Raw genomic sequence first — 20,689 nt, 5'->3', positions numbered from 1 at the left:
AGTAGTGTACTGGTCCTTGTCCATCTCCGCCCCCTGGGTGGCCCATCAATGGACCCGCTACAGTTCGCCTATCAGCCTGGCATGACGCTGTCAGCTACCTCCTACATAGATCCCTCTGTCACCTGGAACAGGCTGGGAGAACTGAGAGAATCATGTTTTTTTTTTATTTCTCCAGTGCCTTCACAACCATGCAGCCCATGCCTCTGAGGGACAAGTTGGACCGCAGAGTGGTGGATCACGGATCACGGACTACCTCACCAGGACTGTGAGTCTGGATGTCAGCAGCGTGGGGGTCCTGCAGTCCTGTTTCCCTTCCTCTTCACCCCTCTTCACTTCACACTCAAATCAGCCTCCTGCAAAAGTTCTCTGACGACTCGCAGATGTGGACGACAGGAAGAACAGAGGACTGACCCAGGGATCTGTGGATTGGTGCCATCAGACCCGCCTCCAGATCAGTGCAGGGAAAGCCAGAGAGCGGATGATGGACTTCCACAGTTGCAAACACTCTCCTCATATACCAGTGAACATCCAGGGAACAGACACTGAGATGGCGAAATCTTACAGGTATCTGGGTGCTGTATAATAAACTGGACTGGACTGACAATACAAATGCACTATATAAGAAAGGCTAGAGCAGGCTGTGTCTGTGGAGGAGACTCGGATTGTTTAGAGCACAGGGGGGCACTCCTGGGGGCCTTTTTCCACTCTGTGGTGCCACCAGCCATCTTCTATGGTTAAATGGACAACAGCATCTCAACCACTGACAGGAAAAGACTGAACAGACTGGCTAAGGAGGCCAGCTCTGTCCTGGGATGCCCCCTTGACCCTGTGGAGGAGGTGGGAGAAAATAGGATGATGGCTAAGCGATCATCACTGAGGGAGAACATGCCCCTCCTCATGCAGGGCACTGACAACATTGGGCAGCTCCTTCAATGACAGGCTGCTTCACCCCCGGCGTGTGAAGGAGAGAAACCGCAGCTGACAAGTTCACACATGTGCAATACCAGTGCATACTCAGCAGTGCAATATTAATATTTCCTCAATAATGAGAATTCAATCATTATCCGCTCACTTTAACTTGTCATCCTTTTTTTAATGATGTTTCTTACTATGCCACAATCGCCTTTGCCCTGCAACACTGCAGTTAAACCCACTGGGGGATTAATGAAGGGGTATTTTATCTTATATGATCAAATAATATGCATGGATCTGTGTGAAAAAACGAAGGCATGCACAAACTCAATATATATGCAGATTCCTTTGGTCAAATGCAGATATCTTGTCCTGTTTGCTTTAATGAGAGCCCTTAATGTGGGCCAACTCGTGTATTTAGCCGCTCTTCTATGCCATTTTAACAATTTCTGACTGAATTCTTTTGAATTTTAAACTGACAACAAATACTAAACGATGTAGGTCAATACAATGCAAGTTTCCAACATGGCCCTCGGTGTCAGGAAAGATCAAATATGGCAGGAGTTGATCAACAGAGAGAGCTATATGACAGTCTTTAATGAAACATGCTACAACGTCATAAAGAGCCATTAATCCAAGTAAATCTCAACTGAATTAGTCATGTACGTGTACAAGTACAGCTAATAAACACAGCAGTCCTGGAAATATGTCCATGTAATCTTCATGTTAATTAAAACTATATAAAAACATATGGAGGGCGCTCAGTTATTAGAAATATCAAATAATATGTATTCCTTTGCAACAAGCTGTATAGTGAGCTAATACGTTTTCATTTTTCATTTTCATAATGCTCACTTGGATATGCAGTGAACTTTATCAGTACTACACAAAGCTGCTGGCATTGGTGAAGTTTAAATACAAACTAATACATGCATAAAACATTGTAGGATATATGGAGTTGGTTTTAAAGCAAAACCCGAAGCAAGTTGTTATCAGTATTTGTCAGTTTGGTTTAAACTTATCAGACGTCCATCCGAACTATCAGTGTCTTCTGTTAAAGTCCCTGACATAACAAATTACTAACAAAACATAACAAGACTGAAACAAGAAGACTTACATGCTTTTATCAACATTAAATAATTGTTATCTACTGAAAAATAAAGGATTTGCTTTTATGCACCATTATTCCTCATCTTTGTCCTGAAAGTTTAAACATGTGTACCAAATATATCTTTACATCTCCATCAAGAGATAATCTTGATATTAAGGCTGAATCAAGTGACTCTGTGCTTTGTGAAAATCTGGGCGGTGCTTCTGATCACACTGAGAATCAACCCTCCACCCTGAAGCTCTTTGCAGCTTTCACCCTGTTTGAGCTGCTCATTGTTTTGGTTCGCTGGTCCATATAGTCCCAGCGGCACTCACAAAGACTGGCACGAAACTTTGTGCAGCCGCTCCAAGGTCACGAGCTTACACAGGCTGGTTGTACACTAATGCCCAGCGTAAAATGGCTGAGTGCCAAAGACAACGAGGGGCTGAGGAGGAGGAGGAGGGCTGAAAATCCAGCAAGCCAAAGTTCTCTCAGGAGAATTCACTGGGGCTACATTCGTCAGGTGCTCTGAATCTGCAGGACGTGTACGTAGACGTTTCTTTGCTAACACACACTCGACACTGAGTGTGACTGTTGCTGTGAGTCTTTCTGCCCTCGAGTGGTCAAATTTCACTCTCGGTCCGAGCAGGGCAGGTGAAGCATCTTTAACTTCTGGTGTGTGACGTGTTTGAGAGTGAAAGAGCATGCGGGCGAGGGGATAATTCAAGAGGCGTTCGATCGCTCTGCAGAGGAAACCAGCGATGTTAGATCAGGAAGTGGAGGCTGAGAAGAAGTCAAACTAGACAAACACACTCTTTTAGAAAGAGCTTTGATTGAGTGAGATTAGTCATTTAACAGGAGGAGAAAAGACTGGAGCTTTGAAATAGAAATGCACAAAAATGCTCTTTTAGGTTATACATCTGGCAAATAATAAGAGGTAACAAAACAACACATAAATTGTACTTAATTTTGATAATTCTGCTTAAAAATCCCAACATCTAAAATATTTTCTTTATAAACACCCTCAAATATGCAATTTCATGTTTGAGTGGTGGGATTTCACTGTTTTATCTGCCACAGACTACAAGGAACAACCAGAGCTCCTTCCTCTGTTTGTCACAGCAGCCGAGTCAAGCTTTCGCCGCCACCGCCTTAGTTCAATCCTCCAGGATGAGCCTCACTAAATGACAGCGGGAGTCGTCTGTGCCGGGCATTCTATGAAATGTTGCAGAAATATATAAATATTGCACTCATGTTTGTGCTTTTTGTGCCTGAGCTGAACAAGTTCCCATTGAACTTCTCCTCACAAAACTTGACACTCCCCGCAGTGCACTCCTGCCCTATTACAAGTCCCCACTTAGCCCAGCAGGAGAGCAGAATCCCATGAATAAAATCTTTTTTTATGTTGATAAAAGAATGACAAATAAAGTGCCTTCTTATCCGAGGGGCCCCAATGTGTGTCAATGGAACTGATGTTGTCAGAACATGATAACAACACAGCAGCAGCTGTAACCCCTCTTAAAATAGAAAGCTAAACTCGACGGCATAACACACCTATTTCTAATCCTGCAGACTGACAGGGGAAACATTCTGACCTGACTGAGCTTTTTACACTTTATTCATCACGTAGAGTTAGAATATAGTGTTATGTACATTAAACACTAAACTACTCAGCAGTATGGAAGCAAAGAAAGGCCATAATAATTTGAATCCTATAAGAAACTCAATACCTAATAGAAATCTAACCTCCTGGAAGTTTCAGCGAGGGAAAGTGAACCATGTGACCATGTCAGATCGATGCTTTATAAATCAGAAATCTTTCAACACTAAGTATTCAGCTTTTCTTTGCCTCCATAGAGCCTCAAAGTGTGTGAAGCATTTATGTTTCATCCCTAAGCTGTTTATTCTTTCACGGGAATAACAGACAAAAGGTGTAAAGCTACATTAGGTGATATTTGGGATATTAAATTGAATCCAGTCTCTCCCCGTCATTGTAAGAGGGCTGCTTGCAGCAATCAACACTTATTCTGCAGCTTTCAGCTTATTCTTTAACCTGCTTTCAGTTCATTGTTATACAGTTGTTTGCTGGTCCAAAACACGCAGCTTAAAAGATTATTTAAATCATACTGTTCTCTGTACAGTTCAGACGGTTTTCAAGTAATTCATATTACTCGCTGGCGTCCGCTATTAACACGCTGCTTTACCGAGGTGTGTGAAGGAGAGATAGCGCAGGTCCTTCCTTGCTGCCCCTGTCAGACTTTACCATCAACACTGCTCCAAGTAGACCACACACACACACACATCCGAGCTCACTCATGTGCAATATCAGTGCATGCTAAACTTGGCAATATCAATATTTCCAATTGTTTACTTATTTATCACATCTTGCTTTAGTTACTGATGCATCTTACTGTTATACAATCTACTTTTGCTGCTGTAACACTGCAAATTTCCCCACTGAGGCATTAATAAAGTGTTATCTCGTCTTATCTTATACAGCACTCTGTAAAGCAACAAATAGCAGTAGCTTAAAAACTTGAAATTTTAATCTACTAATGTTTCATTATTGTGCGTGCTAGTAAGTGCTTTTTCCCCCAAATCCACCACATCAATTAGTCCCATTTAACCCCACTGTGGAGCCATGCACGCAGGTATAGCTGTGTACAAAAAACGCCTAATAGGTTTGATGGGATGTAAAAGAGCAGCAGCAGCCAGGAGAAAGGTGGCTGGAGTAACGCTTGAAAAGACTTACCGATGTACAGGTTCCACTCTGGGTCCAGATCAGCTTGATTGGCCAGACAGCCCTTCATGACATTCAGGCAGTAGTTCTTACAGGGTTTAACTGCCGGCATGCCCTGACAAAAGGGGCAGTACAGCATCTTGGTCTGCGCTCGGATACATGCTGGAGTGCTGCTCACCTGCAAACACACACAGTGTGACAGAAGCCATTAGCAGCTGGACAACTCCTTCAAAATCCATCATTTCAATCACTTTCTGCCTTAATTGCTTTAATTCCAGAAGGAAGGAAAAGTTTGCCTGACAAGTGAAAAAGAAAGTTTTAACAGAATACTATCATCAGTTTATTGTGAAAACAGTTACAGTCAAAAAGTCACGTTCAAAGAGCGCTCGCGAGCACTGTCAATCACGGCGTGTGATCAGAGTCACACAATTTGAGCTGCATTTAAATGTCAAATGTTAAATAAAGACAATTATTTATTTGCCCACTCATCAGCCAGAATTAACTGTCAAGCATTTCATATTTCGGTTGTTCATCTTTCTCTGTTTTTAATTTGACTTCACACAGAAAAAGGATATGATGTTGTTGGGTGACAACAAGTAAGTATCATCAGTGATTGAGTTACAGACACACATCAAGGAATTCAAAGTCGAAGTTAATGAATAACATATGATATAGACAAGATAAGCACAGATGTTGCTGGCACAGCAAGTGTGGTTTCACTGCAACGAAATCTGGTAAATCATGTTCAGCACCTCGCCCTAACTTACAGCACTCATTTGGTTTGCAAGGAAGAAATCCTACGCATCGAAAAGGCCTTAAACAGCAAAACTACACACTCAGATATATCAGTGTGTTGTAGTAATATTATGTCCCGTTGTGTCTGTTGAGGTGTTTGTTTCACTGGCTTCATGTTTTGTCTAGTACTTCCTGTTTTATTGTGAAACCTAACTCTCCTCTGGTTTCAGACCCTTGACTTCCTGGTGTCCTTTCCGCCTGTCTGATTGTCTGCCCCACCCTGATTGTCTCCACCTGTTCATTGTTACCTCGTGTATATATAGTCCACGTCTCCCTTTGTCCTGTGCCAGATTGTCTTGTGAACCCTGTGATCCTTGTCAGTCCAGGGTGTTACCTTAAATTCCTTGCCTTGCCTTGTCTTGTGCGTCTTTTGTTTTCATAGTTTTTGAGAAAGAGAAATTATCCTTAGCGCTTTTGTTTGCCTTTTTGATGATTATGCACCTTCTGACATTTTTGTATTCTGAAGAGACTTTTGTTATTAAAAACCGACCTTGAGCCTTTTTTGTTCTTACCCTGGTGTTGAGTCGTGCATTTGAGTCCAGAGTCTTGTGCCTGAGTGCTTGTGATAAGTAACTCGATTAATGTATACAAAAATAAAACAGAATGTGCTAACTTACTAATCATTTTTGACATAAACAAGTTGGGACAGGAGCAACAAAAGACTGGGACAGTTGTGGAACGCTCCAAAACAACCTGTTTGGATCATTCCACATGTAAACAGGTTGATTGGTAACAGGTGACAGTATCATGATTGGGTATGAAAGGAACAACCTGGAAAGGCTCAGTCAGTCACAAGCAATAATGGAGCGAGGTTCACCACTTTGTGAACACATGACTGTATAAAGGACGTTACAACATGGACAGGTTTGAGGCAAACAAACATCATACTGAATGAAAAAATCGTTGCATTTTCAGGCTGCTTGTACAAGATCAGAGACAACGTATGCCCTGACTTTGAGTTTGTATTTATGAGCGATACGTCGAATAGCAAAGACAAACCTGACTGCATTACCCAGTAATTTTACTAATTTTATATGATTATTTCTAAAGAGCGTGCAGCACTCAACATTCTTAGCGCCATCGCTCAAACGCTCGCGCTCCGGGGCCCTGTCAAGATGTTTGAAGTGAAAGCTCCCGGGTCGCAGCTAATGGACTTTTTTCTGTGTTCCACGATGCGCCAACAAGCATCTTATTAAGGATGTTTCATGCTGGAAACCAACATTTCCAGCCATGCAAGCACTTACTAACGTCTCATTTCCTTTACAAAAATAAGAATTTTACTCCAGACACTGAACACACTCTGAGTGGTTTTCTTAGAAGGGATGCACCAACAATTTCTGACCGCAGCTAGCTCTTGTTCTATTGACAATTGATGGATATTTGGGTCATATTCCTATACTTTGATAAGTTTGATTACACACATATATTCTGCTAATAGTTCGATTACATGCATATGCTTATATTAATGATAAATGATGATTAATGGTGATCCTGATATGTTGATCTTATTCATATTTTCTGCTGAATGATTGTGTGACTGAATAATCAACAGAAATTCTACTTCTCCTGGTTAAGTTTTTCCTTTATGATTCATAGAAGTGATTTAGACGAGGAGTGATTCTTTGTGTGCAAAATATATCTAAGGCCAGTGTGACCTAGAACAGGAGGTTTTGAGATAGAGGCCTGGCATGGGAGACATCTTGGAGCCCTCGACTTAAGATAGAACAGGTTGGCGTCAGGGATATGGTTGTCTCTCTAGATTTGTCCTTGCAAACTGGTTGCTGCGGTGACGTTGGATTCTTGAAGATGAGCAAGCAGAGGAGAGAGAGCGCCCGACGGCAACGAGGAGGAGCCAACGACTGTTTCAGCATTTCCTCATGTTCTGTCTATAAAAATACTGGGTCAGGGAGAGATAGTGTGTCAGACTTCATGAACTGACCCAACTCTGTTGTGGATCAGGGAAAGAAAAGTTGAGACCCAGAGCTCTGTTACCTTGCACATTCTACTGATGTTAAAATAAATGCAGATTCTATTGATGTTAGAATAAAACTGATTTTTTGGACTCAACATCTTCTCCTATTGCTTCATTCAAAGAACCCAGAGGACCAGAGAGATTTTTTGAGACACGTCCTCGACACGATTAATGCACTAATCGTAAGCTGTATTGGTTAAATCAACGTGAATGTAAACATCCCGAAGAGGAGAAGTTCCCACATGACATTCAATACCTTAAGCCTCGCTTTATGTGAATACATGTGCACGCACCAGAGGATGGGACACGTGGCCTCTTCACTTCGATGAAATTCAAGGTACGATAGCATACCTCAAGCCAAAGACACTGAATGGGTTCGGTATGTGAAATGAAAACTCACAGTAAGTGCATTATCACAGCAGGGTCAGGAATTTTTTGTTCGTTTAGTGGAAACCTATAACAGAACACACGCTGACACAAGGCTGACATTCTTGTAAATGCTTTGTTGTTGCTTGGCAACGATAAATTGAGTTAATGGTCAGGTTGCTCAATCAGAGCATAGAAACAGCAGCCGAATAACATGTGATTAAATGGGCTGCGGCTGTTGTACGGGACTTAGTAGACAAAGCACTTCGCGACGTCGACGCCATCCTCGTCCTCTATGCTAAGCTTCACATGATTCAAATACTGTATATACAGTTGCTATTATTGGTAATATTGTTGTAAAGCAAGTTAATCAAGCCTAAAATGTGGAAAGTAAAAGCAGACTGTGTAAGTGAAGTGAGACAAAAATCTACACTTTGCAGAAAGTTTTGCTCGGAGTGGCTGAGATCTGACTGCAACAATTTAGTATCCATTCATAAAGCACACAAGGTGATTCGCAGCAAAACAAGGATAATACAGCAACAGATGGTTCGAGAATAAAATAAATAACAAATAGTAAGTAAATACAAAGAACCATGACAATTAAAATTCCCTCAAAAAAACGACAACAACAAAAAGGTTTTTGGATTTAAAAGAGGATTTGGCTTGCCTGAGGGGGCCTGGACAACAAAGGCCCAGCCACTCGCTGTGACAAACTGAGATTCTGGACCCAATAAAAGGCTAAAAGATCTCAAGCAGCGATCGGGCTTGTGGGGAATTAACTGATCACAGAGCAGGAGTCTGACCGAGCAAAGCCTTTAAAAACAAGCAATAAAATCTTAAAATCAATTCTGAAACAGACAGGGAAGTGCGGCGCGGCAAGGAACGGTTTATTATGGTCAGTTGTCTTGAAATGTGGTGAAAGTCTGGCAGCAGCATGTTCTGTCTGTTGATATTTCACCTGCTGAGGCCAGAGTAAAGTGAGCAACAGTAGTAAAGCTCGGAGGAAGAATAAACATGGGTGACCTTCTCCGGGTCTGCGAATTAGAGAGACGACCTGATGTTGGCGTGTTAATGTCTGATTGGCTGGACCCCTGCCTCCTCCTCAGCCCAGCGGCGAGCATCATGAAGAGAGCAGCGGAGGTCTTTTAGCAGCTCCACGCGGCGCGGCTCAAAGGAACGCTCGCACGCGCTCAGTCCTCGCGCATCACCTCGCAGGCTGCGATCTGTCACGTGCTAACTTGCCGCTGAGTATTTTTAAAAATGCTCATGCCAACATCTATCACGCCTGACACAGGTGTTGGCCAGTCTGAAAAACAGACTGGAAGGTGCTCCCAGCAGATTTGTGAAGAAGGAAATAATGTTACTACTAATAATAAAAGTGGGAGTAGAAGAAGCAGTGATAGTTCCTCATGTAATTAACACTCTCGATGGAAACTCTCTAATTTCAAACTCTGACTTTCATTTTCAACACACTTAGTGATACGATGGTATTTAAAAAGATGTGCGATAACATGAATATTCATCGGTTAAAAATCAATTAAAAGATCGTTCCTCCGCACCCGTACCCTCACATTTTGAGGTATTTGAATAAATATCACTTGTGGAACCCACTGGCGACATCTGATGATGATTCAGCCTCTGGGGGCAACAGTCGAGATTGGTCAATTCTACTCATATGCAGGTATCCGCTTATAGAGAATATGTAAACATTGCAAACAATAATAACTAAAACAAGAATAGAAGTGAGTCTTTCTATCATACGATAAAAGGAAATAAGTAATTAAGTGACTGAATGACTGAATGATTCCTGTGTGATTCCTGTGCCTCACTGACACAATGCTGTGTAATATTAACAATCCATCTTACAAGGTTGATGCAGCACATTAACGGTCACTGTGGCTTTAATGGAGACACAGCACACACACACATTGGCTTTGCATTTGGCAAATCCATTGTCATGTGACCACTGTCAAATAAACAGAATTAGACGTAGTGTAACGATCGGGGATGAGTGTGAGCTTTATTTGGGAGACGCAGCCTCCACACAAGAGTTTCTTCCTCCCCCAAAGCTCTCTTGGGTTTTGTGTTTTGTCTCTTAAGCTGCGAGAAGAAATAAAGCACTACATCATCCACTTTAATTCAATATATATCCCAGCAGCAATAAGCACGGGTGTCACATCTTAAAGGCGCTGTGCAACACTCACCTCTAGCAGGGTGTCTCATTCCATTATGCTTACACCCAATCCCTCGTGATGAGTTTATACCCTGGGGGATCAAAGGGCTGCGGTCCCAGACACATGACCTGGATCTCAGGTCTCACTGAAATGTCAAGAGGTGACGCTGGGACATGCCGGCTTGTAAGAAACGCAGAGTGTAACTCAGTAAACGCATACTAACAACACAGCCTCCGTGGCAGCTTCTAAATGAGCCTCACAGCTACTACTGGCGAGGGGGGTGGTGTGGGTGAAGGGGACGTGGTTGAAGTTCACTGAGTGCACCAAGAAAGCGAATGCTGGGCTTCTTAGTGAGCAGCAGGGTCTTCTCCTTCCTGTCTGCCTCTCTGTCTCTCAGGAGTGGCGGTTACTGTATTTTCATCGCCTTCTGTTCATCTACTGTATAGCATGTCTATAAATATTTATAATAGTGTTGATAATCCAATCTATCTGATATCAATACAGTGGTGAAAGGAAACCAGGGTGGCTGGGGATTTGCAGAGTCGTGTTATCGGCGCTTCTCTCATCCCATAAGAAGGCGTGCAGAAACAGCCCTGCTGTTGTTGAGTGTGACTAAATCCAAGCCTTAGCCCTCTTGCTTTTCCTTTAATCTCGCTCTGTACATGATCAAAACTACGCACACTCCCAGTGGCAGCATGATATACTGCAGGAGCTGCATTAAGATTACATCGCATCAAACAGAACGCTAAGGCTACAGCGTGATTAATGGCTTCTGTATACTGGCTGAACAAATATTAGGCAATAGAGCAATAAACAGTGATGGCAGAATTTTCTTCTCTCTTTTTTTCATTGTCTGGGCATTTCTCCTGAGCAATCCACATACCCTTCATGGCTGTTTTCCAGACAGCACCTAAACAAGCCGCCCTGAGTCCCAAAACTTCCTGAGGACACGAGCCGAGAGAGAACACATTAGTCAGAAAAGTATCTGCGAGGAACTTGTTCACAGTGGAAAACCGGGGGGAAAATGTGTGCTTGCTGCAGAAACACCAAACAAGACCTCGGGCTTGTTAAAATTTGTGGATTCACAGTAAGTCTTAATTTCATCTGAGGTCAAAAGCTGAATATTTTCCAACAGGACCAGTGAGTGTCAGCTGGAATACGGTTTTGTTTCAGGTTTGCAAATGGCGTGAGCAAAGCAGTTGATGAGGTGTATAATCCAGTAAAAGTTTTACTAATAGCGGTGAGCAGTTTTACCTTAGACACTCTCTGAGCCACCTCCCGGCCAACAGAGAGCCCTTGGACGAATGTGCGTGCAGCAATGAATGCCCGGGTAACCTGAGCCTTCAGCTTCCTGGGCACGTCTCCAAAGGGCTTGAGCTGGTCGGTGTACTTGCTGATGCACTCCAGATAGTCCTCGGTGATGACGTACTGGGAGTTGAGCAGCGTGAACATGCGCTCCAGCAGCCGCGACCAAAAGTCATTAAGCATTTCCTCCAGGTTGACATTTCCTCCCGTGTAATAGCGCTTCAGCTCGGCGAACAGGTTCTCGAAGACCTCCGAGTTCTGCATGTAAGGCTTCCCGTAAGTCCTCACAAACATCTCATTCAGGGACCTCTCTGTGTTCTCCAGCAGCTCCAGGAAGAATTCTGGGTGGGGGAGGGGAAAAAAAGTGTTATCGTCTGATTTTCTTTCATGAGTGAGTGTGTTGGTATATATTATACTGTACATGGCATACACTGATATGCCTTGATAAGATTCACTGGGAACCTCGCCTACATTTGAGATTAAAACAGGAATGCAGCAAAATGACTGCCTGATTGCAAGACAGAACGCATCTTAAAAATGAACGGCTGCTTGATTGCGATGCAGACAACGCATCTGATGATGATTTCATTTTGAAGAGACTTCACAGCTTTGTTGATTTTCATCTCCAGTAAGCCACTTTTGGCATCGCATTGGGGCCATTCCTCATATATTTCTGGAGAGCAATAAGTTCTGTGTTTGCAGTGCATGAGGTCTGTATTGTCCATATCTCACCTGTAAACCCAAAATGCATTCCTGTACTTCGGCAGAAAGGGCATATACAGCATTGCTGATATTTCCCCCTATACAGATTCCACGGGAGTGCTGCTCCACATGCACGTAGCATAAGGCTGTCAGATTAAGTGCAATAAATTATCCTTCAGCATGATTATGATTCCACAGTGCGGTTCATCGGTGTGGTTTGCAGCCATTCTGCAATCTCCTTTTTAGGCACCGCTTGTTGTTTGCCTCATGACCTCTATGACTCACCAAAAATTGGGATGAGATGATAATATTTCTGACCATCTGCTATCCATAATGATAGTCCTGTCTTTCAGGGACCGAGATTAAAATTTAAATAGGCTTCAAAACTCTGCACATTCAACTGCAAAGTGAAATAGTTCGGGACTAGTCATAAGAGACTCCAGGGCCTTGAAGGGCTTTGAAGATTCTAGAAAGTCTTAAATTCCTCGGTTATTGTCTTTTTATCGGGTAATTTGTCCACTCCAGACCTATAAAGCAGGATTAACTGATGTTTCTTTCTCACCATATCAACTTTATGAGGTTATGTTAGCAAACAGTTTTCCATTTACCCATCAACCAGACAGATTTGCATGTCTTTGGAGTCATGTCACACAAATCTAAGTCCAATAATCACTTTACTTTAAGCTCTGTTTTGGTCTCAAAGTGCTAAATGCTGCGCTACGTTCACCAGCTCGTCGCTAACTTTGTGTGTCTGTGCTGGGCAGGTGGTGTGCAGTGGGTTCATGAGACATTTGTCACTGAAACCAGCTACCTGCAGCCAGTGGTGGAGGAAGCATTCAGGTATTCAGGTCCAACGCACGCTAAAACACTCAGTTACAAATGAAAAGTCCTGAACTGACCAATGGTTTAAGATCACATTTTGTCTGATTGTTGACAGTGCATCATGTTTAAAAAAGTTTTTCATATGTTTTGCTAGTAAATTTTACTAAGTAGTCACTACAGCTAAGCTAGCTCAGATAATTGCAGTCTATCCTTCCCTCTGAAATGTAGTGCGGCAGACGCAGAAGTGTGCTAATGTGAAAATACTGAAGCAGTATAGATACCTCAGATTTTTACTTAAGTACCGTGCTTGAGTCCAAGTACTTAGACAGCAGACTGAATGAAAACAGTAAAGTTGGAAGCTGAAAAACCAAAAGAATGAGCTGAATGACTTGTAGAGTTCCTTGTAGAGTTCAGGGTAGGGTTGCAAAGGTGTGAGATTTTCATGGCACAGTAACCGTCTCAAATAATATCACAATTAATTGGTATTGTGCAATTATCATAATTCTAATTATTGGTCACAATGACGCTCAGAGGAATGAAAACAGAAGGAACCCTAGTTGAGGGGAACTCAAGAATTGGGTGATAATTCTCTGTGGATTCGTCAGTACAAGCAACACCTTTCCCATTATAGCGATTTGATCCATTTTTAATATCAATAGTCTTGCTTATTTCACAATCAGTAGCTTCTGAATTAGCATTATACAGCAGAACCCTGGTTGCTGGGGCACATGACATACTCTGACCACACATCCACTAAGAGATCCATCCTTCTGAGGCTTTCACATTACAGTCACTCTTCAGAACGGTCCTGACAAAGCCGTAATGGATCTGAAGTGGTCATTAGTGCTCAGCAATGCAGTAGAGATTACATATTACAGTGGCACGGAAACAAAATGGCCCGGATCTCAATGACACCACACCAAATCATTAGCTACCTCGAGAGCTGCCCCTGTTGCACACCAGCAGAAAGTAAAATGCGCCTCATCTGCGAGGTAGTGCAACACACAGGATGTTATTTCACCACGTTAATACCTGATTGAGACAAATGTATTTTTAGCCGAAACGAGCAGCGATTATAACTCACTTGATGTTAGCTTGGAGGGTAAAGGTCATGTTTGCCACAGAAGAAAGGCTTCTAATCCTGAATAAATCTACTCAGTCCGAAACTGCTTCTGATTTATCACGTGCTTGTTAAACACTCTCTGTTCTTATCGCAATTAATTATTGTTCTTTAGCACGTGTTATCAGGTACCAGGGAGTATTAACTGTAAGATTTCCTCTGGGGATCTGATAAAATTAGCTTTACTTCACAAATATTTTCCTGCTACCTTAAGAGGATAAGACTTTTAGTAGCACATACACTGTGCAGGACTTGTGATGTCAGCCAAAGCGTGGTTATTATACTTTTTAGCGTTCAGTAATGAAAGACTACAGTGAGCAGTTATTTAAATATGCAAAGCTCCAAGCATGATTAGTGCTTGAGCGACTCATTTTTAATAGTCACTGGTGCTGAGCGATATGCACACTGATTAATGACAGCTTCAAAGCTAATTCCATTTAAAAATGTGCATTTTAGGGGGGGCGGGCATCTTAATGCAGTCAAGTTCTCAGCCCATGTGTCAGCTGAAATATTAATTGAATATAAGCAAAGTAATTAAGGCTAAATTTATTGTAAATGTGAACAGTATATTTGATGTAATTATAAGCTCTGTTTTGGAGTGATTTCCATGAATGATGGCATTGTGGATGACCTCAGTATAACTCACTAAAATATTTAGCTAAAAAAAGACAACTTAATCTAATTAGTGAAAATTCATGAGAGGGATCATATTTCACAATCGCAAATTTAGTGAAATGTCAGAGACTAAAAATGATCAGGAAAGCTTACATAAATCTTAACACATCTTAGTAATTAAGAGGTGTGCGCAAATGAGAGGCTGCAAGTGCTGCAAACAGAGGACAGTGATGCTGAAATGCTGGACAGAGGGTTATTCTAACACTCCCAACTTGCAGAGAGTTCATTAGATTTCGCTGATAAAGCTCAGTTTGGCTCGAATTCCTCACTGTTCGCAGACAGCTGCGCTGTGCAGAGGTTACACCGAGCCATTCTCTGCGTGATAAAGAGAAAGCCTGTGCTTCCACAGCTGTTTGCTCTCACACGAACCTGCTGGATGATGCTCTCCTGGATGTCAGGACTCTCTATTTCGGCAATTCTGAGACAGCGCATCCCTGTTTTGGGGAAAGGCAAGTTGCATGCTTTTCATTTATAAGCAGACCACAGTTTTTGGAGACAGTAGAAAACATGGAGCTGAACTGAATCGGTCGAACAGAGGTGGCTGTGGATGGGATGACATCTACTGGGAAATGTCCTGCAGAATGAATCACTGCAAAGTCTCCCGTACTGTAACCAGCCACAACTTCGCAGGATAAAACAGGTTTGCTTCCCACCACAATTCACTCTTCTTAATTTGAGTAATTCTAATCTAGTGTGGTCAGCAAACTGTGGCATTAGCTTTCTGCACCACATTCTCACTGGACCGCATTTGACATCTGTGCAAGCACAAATCTTATGTGTTCATGCACAAAGTAATCAAAAGCACAAATCAGGTAAGATGGACATCCTTATCATAGACTATGGCTTAATACATCATGAGCAATTGATTACAATTGGAAGATGCTTTTTGAGGAGAGGGCAATTTAAGAATCAATACAGTGAGGCCATGTAATCACTGCAAAAGCTTGGGAACATAGATCATCTGCTCACCTTCATTTGTCAAAGCTGGGCTCATGTAAAAGACTCTAAAGAGACTTTTGTGATCGTGTCAGACGGACATTAATACATTTGCAGTGGGTTTCTTGATAAAAGGTTAATGCAGTTCATGCAACCTTTTATTCGTTTTGTATTCGATGGAGGAGATGTGAAAGAATGGCCAGGTTGTGGAGGGGGGAAATGATCATTTGATGGTTCTTGTTGAGGGCAGTCTATAACCTGGGAGCAAAGGAAAAAAGGCCCTATGGACCAAAATATATTTGCAAGATATTTGGCTTGTTGGGTTTCAGGAAGGATTTCATTTGACCTGGGCCTGTAAAGCTGGCTGAGAATCTGATTATTTTATGCATTATAAACAGTCTTCCAATTTGAACACTTTTTGCAGAAATATTGTGGAATTGCTCAAAAATGCAAGAAACTGGTTGAATTTGCATCAGTTCTTGTGAATATACAATCTGAAATCCCATGAGGGACTAACTAAAATGCTGCATAATGAAAAAAAAAAAAGTTCTTCCCATTATAAGAACTGTCTTTCGTAGCTCCTGTGCAAAGACATTTGTGCATCGTGACACTTTTACAACTGCACATTTTCAGTGCAGCATTTGACTCTGAGGTCACACGCCAAATAATAAAAAAAAAGAGCCACTCACGGAAAGTTAATGAATTCAGCAGAAGAAGATTTTTCTGATCACCTGTCAGACGTCAGTTGTCTCTGTAAAACATATTCCTCCGAGCAACACATTGTCAAAACTATCTGTAATTTATCAGTGAAGCTGCCCTGAATAAACCGCGAAGTGACTTGTTTGGCAGCAGAGTAAACAGCCTGTTATCTCCAGCAGAGCCACCCAGCGTCTGCTCCAACACGACTACAGCCAATCAAAGAGCGAGCCCATCCCTTACTCTTATTGAATTATTGAAACAGCGTAATGTAACACACAGGGCTTGGTATGCAAACTCCTCGAGCTCTCACGCCTGTACATGAAACGACCAATTTTGCTGCCGAAAAAGACCACTCCTAATTCCACGTGTCACTCAAAAACTGGGTCATTGATTGGTCTGGCAGGATGCGCTGGTCTACAGAGGGCTGCTATGAGTGCTTCTGTAGACACATTCCACGTCTCCATTTTCTTGTGTTCATTTGTTTGGCGTGCCTATTGTGAGCCACATATGGTTAAAATCTAAAATTAAATGGTATGCTGGTGAGTGAAGACAGAGAAGTCCCACTTAAAAGGTCTAATCCAATCTAATCTAATGTAATTTCATCTAATGAGATTCTATTTCCTCTTATTTGAAAGTTGCCATATCCAAATCTATCAAGAGTATCTTTGTGTTTTCCTTGTATATAACATAATGTCCTCAATCATATCAGAGTCATGTGACATCTCAAAAACAAAAAATCAAACCTGAAGTTTTTCCAAAAAAGCACAGAGACACTGTGGCACTTGAACCCGACCTCCCCGTCCATTCTCCAACTGGACTGTCCAATATGGCTTCCAAACAGAGGAAGGGCTTTGCCCTTTTCCACAGCGGCCAGCTTCACATTCATCCAGTCACACACATCGACGCCTGGCAGCCGGCCAGCACAGAACAGCCTTCTATGGTCGGCAGGAGTAATTTCAGGTTAAGTGCTTTGCTCAAGAGTACCTGGACAATGGCTGCTGAGGGCGGAGAGAATTTCTTTTTCACTTTGGATGCTATGAAGATGCAAAAAAAAGCCATTTCTTAGCCAGTGATTTTTACTGTGTGGGAAAACGGCACTTTTTTGCATTTTTTATACAAGAGCATAAAAAGTGAAAAGGAAGTTCTCTCCTCCCTCAGCAGCCATTGACTGAAACCGGGTCTATACAGCACAAACTCAGTACTGGGTTAACATTACCAGCAGCGTACTGGCTGATTTTACCCAGTGTGCGCATTATTTTTCATATTAATGTTGGGTTAATTCCCGTGAATAAAACATTATTTTGACTCAGTGTCACAACAAGCTCACTTTAAAACTGTTATAAATCATCAGTTGCAGGCAATATTTCGTTTTCACAAAAATACCTCATTTACCTCATTTTGTGTTAATACCCAACAGTGATAATAAAAACAAATTCAAAACAAGTCTTTAGTGGTTTTCTAAAGGTTGTCTTGATAGACTGACGGGAGATTTTTGCCCAGAGATGGAGTCAGTGACTCCAAAAAATCAATTGTAGAGGGTGGACCACATTAATATTCTGTTTGGCTCCGCAGCACCATGGTGTTCACGGTCAGAGGAGGGCCAACAATTGATTAGCAATTAACCCAATCTTTAATGAGAAAGTGGAAAAAAAATTCCTCATGCCGGCCGGTTGTCTCATTCCTCGGAGGGGTTGTTTCCAAGGATCTTGAGGAGCGATCCGGTGAAAACGATGAGGATACTCAGATTTTATTAATAAACTGCAGTAACTGTGCCTCTTCAGATGAAGCTGTTTGTCTCCTAGATCCACACAGCTGTACTGTGGAACACAGGCTGCTGTGGATATTTCTGTATTTCTGCCCCAACGGTCTTGGCGTAGCCGAGACTGTGCCCTCTCGCTGTGACACACAGGCTACGGTGTCAGGTGTGCGTGGGCTGGCCGGCTACTGTCAGCTACAGTAACACTCCTCACAGCCTCTGCACGAAGAGAAGAAAAACGCACACACATGCACTGAGTTTGTAGGCAGGACTCCGGAGGAAGGCGCTAAATAGATGGTAAAGAGCATCTAAATGAAATAACATCTTTGCATTGTTTGGATCTTTAACTGTGTGCTCAGACTGAGTATCAAGGCCGACACAATTATTTTTAACAGTGCTTCGTGAGGAGAAAACACTCTTTAAGGAACCTGGAGTCAGAGAAATCTTACAATAAACAAATCACGCTTCAAATACTTGAAAGGCATTTTTTTTTTTCTCCTAGTATTTACTTGCTGCTGAAATCTCATCTGACATCTCCTGTTTAAAATTAATAACCACACAACTTCCAACGCTCAGATTCAATTAACGCCACACAGAGATAAGGGTGACATTCAAATCCGGTAATCGATATTTGAGATTTCCCAAGCGGGTGGTCTGTCGAGACCCTCAGCAGACACGAGGTCACCAGACAGCGCACGGCCACCGAGCCGAAGCCCGCGCACGGCACCTACTTTGACACTGATGAAGTTATGGAGAGTGGCAGCAATGCCCAAGAGGAGGAGACGGTGCCTGGAGTCGTGCATCTAAGTGCTGCTGGACAACCTGCATTTCCTCCCTCACCGGAGTCCTCCTCGTGACATTCACTGCCCTGACAGCGGCCGATCAAAATAACACTTATTTATTCATGCACGCTTCCAGGAATCACATGTGAGCTAAAGAAGTGTATATTCCTGGAAAAAACCGACAGGCATCACCCAGGCGTGGTGACATTGAGCTTCTGGGCAATCATCTGAGAGCCGCGTGCTGTAACTGAACAGTATTTGTTTCATATAATATGTTTGTGCAGTTTGGAAAGAGTGAGCACAGAAAGACAAGACATTGACTGGCGAGTATCAGATTGCGCTATTAATCACTCAAACATTATCCACTCGACACGGGACGTATTTAAATAGCCCAAAGTGAAAGTCTGTGCTCCGACCTCCCACCGTTGGACAAAGATTTCTTTAAACTTATGGACTGACTGAGTCTTTGGGAGAGTTGCTGTTCAATCATGTGATCTGAGAGATTATATTCATGCTGCCTGATACAGGTCTGACACTTCTGTGCTTTGCCTCGTGCTTATGCGCTGCTGCACTTCTTTTAAAATGCTGTATTTTACTTGATTTTATGCATCCTATGTAATCTATTTTTGCCTATATTTCATCATTTTATGCAGTGATTTGATGCTTTATGCTTATCTTTATTTTCATCCTGATTCTATTCGATTTTCAGCAGATTAATCCTGTGGTTTAATGCACTTCTTCATTTGTATTTTTATCCTTATTATCATTTTTAAGTGGATTTTATTCTCCATCTTATTTTGCGTTCATTTTTCTTCTGTTTTTGTGTCCATTCTGTCTTTTCTCTGTAAAGCACTCACATGGTGCATGTGATTTCTTTCTTGTAAAGCACTTTTCATTTGCATATTCTGCATGAAAGGTGCTACACAAATAAATTTTATTATTATTATGTATTGCTATATGTTATTTATGGATATCAGCTGCAAAGTATATGCAGCATGTGTTTTAATCACAGGAGATATACTGTGGTGGAAGATAAGCTTTAATTCAAACCAGCAGTCAGGGACATTAAATCGTAGATGTTCAAGGCAAAACAGCTAGAGTGAGCCTTTGTTTTAGTTCGCCATGTGCATTGTGTTGTATTCTCAATGACATCGTTAGTCTGCATGTTGCGTACCATCAGCTCAGCACTCTCAGCGCTGCGCAGGTAGCACGATTTTAAATCCAGATGTAATTGAAGACTCATCGCTCCTAATCTCCTCCGTTTTCACAGAGAGACTGTCGTTTAAATCCCACACATGACGGGCCAGTAAATAGATTTGAAATAAACAGCAGGGGGAATGTCAGCAGAAGTGCAGCTATGGGACGCCTGACTCGCGAACGTCACCCAAAATGAACTCTGGATGCGAGCGGGCGTTGCTGCGTGAAAGCAGGGAGCTTGCTTCTGTGCTACCGTACATGCAAAGCATGTCACAGCAGCACGAGATAGTATATATTGATTATAGCAAATGTGAGTCATATACTGGAGAATAAATGGGCTTCATTTCATTATCGACCACATTGATGGAGTGCTTGCAGATGGCAACATGTTGAGCGTAGAATACCCTTTCATTCAGTTCATTATGCTTCCTTTGTTGCTGCTCCCGCACGGCCTCCGACTCTTATCTTATTTTAAAAAGCATCTTAACTCTTTCACTTTCTTCATTTAACTTCATATTTTCTTGCTTTTTTTTCTCCACTTTGTATCCATTATTTTGGAGAATGCTATGATAAAGTTTGCTTATACTGGCACTGATGAATTATCTGTTGTTTCAGTCAAGGTCGCCACAATTTGACGGCTACGAGC

General features: G+C 42.2%; 1 protein-coding gene across 1 annotated transcript in view; it reads right to left on the bottom strand.

The window, feature by feature from the left end:
- LOC121616199 (glypican-6-like) overlaps nt 1–20,689 on the bottom strand; it is an 81,965-nt gene that overhangs the window by 38,505 nt on the left and 22,771 nt on the right. Inside the window, exons 3-4 of the mRNA XM_041950896.1 lie at nt 11,304–11,695; nt 4,755–4,920 (exon numbers count right to left, since the gene is read on the bottom strand). Coding sequence (XP_041806830.1) covers nt 4,755–4,920; nt 11,304–11,695 — 558 coding nt within the window. The remainder of the gene's footprint in view (nt 1–4,754; nt 4,921–11,303; nt 11,696–20,689) is intronic.

This window comes from Chelmon rostratus, chromosome 13 (assembly GCF_017976325.1).
Source record: "Chelmon rostratus isolate fCheRos1 chromosome 13, fCheRos1.pri, whole genome shotgun sequence".
Taxonomy (NCBI): Eukaryota; Metazoa; Chordata; class Actinopteri; order Chaetodontiformes; family Chaetodontidae; genus Chelmon; species Chelmon rostratus.
Note: the sequence above shows the minus strand (reverse complement) of the source record. Positions and strands in the feature narration are given on the sequence as shown.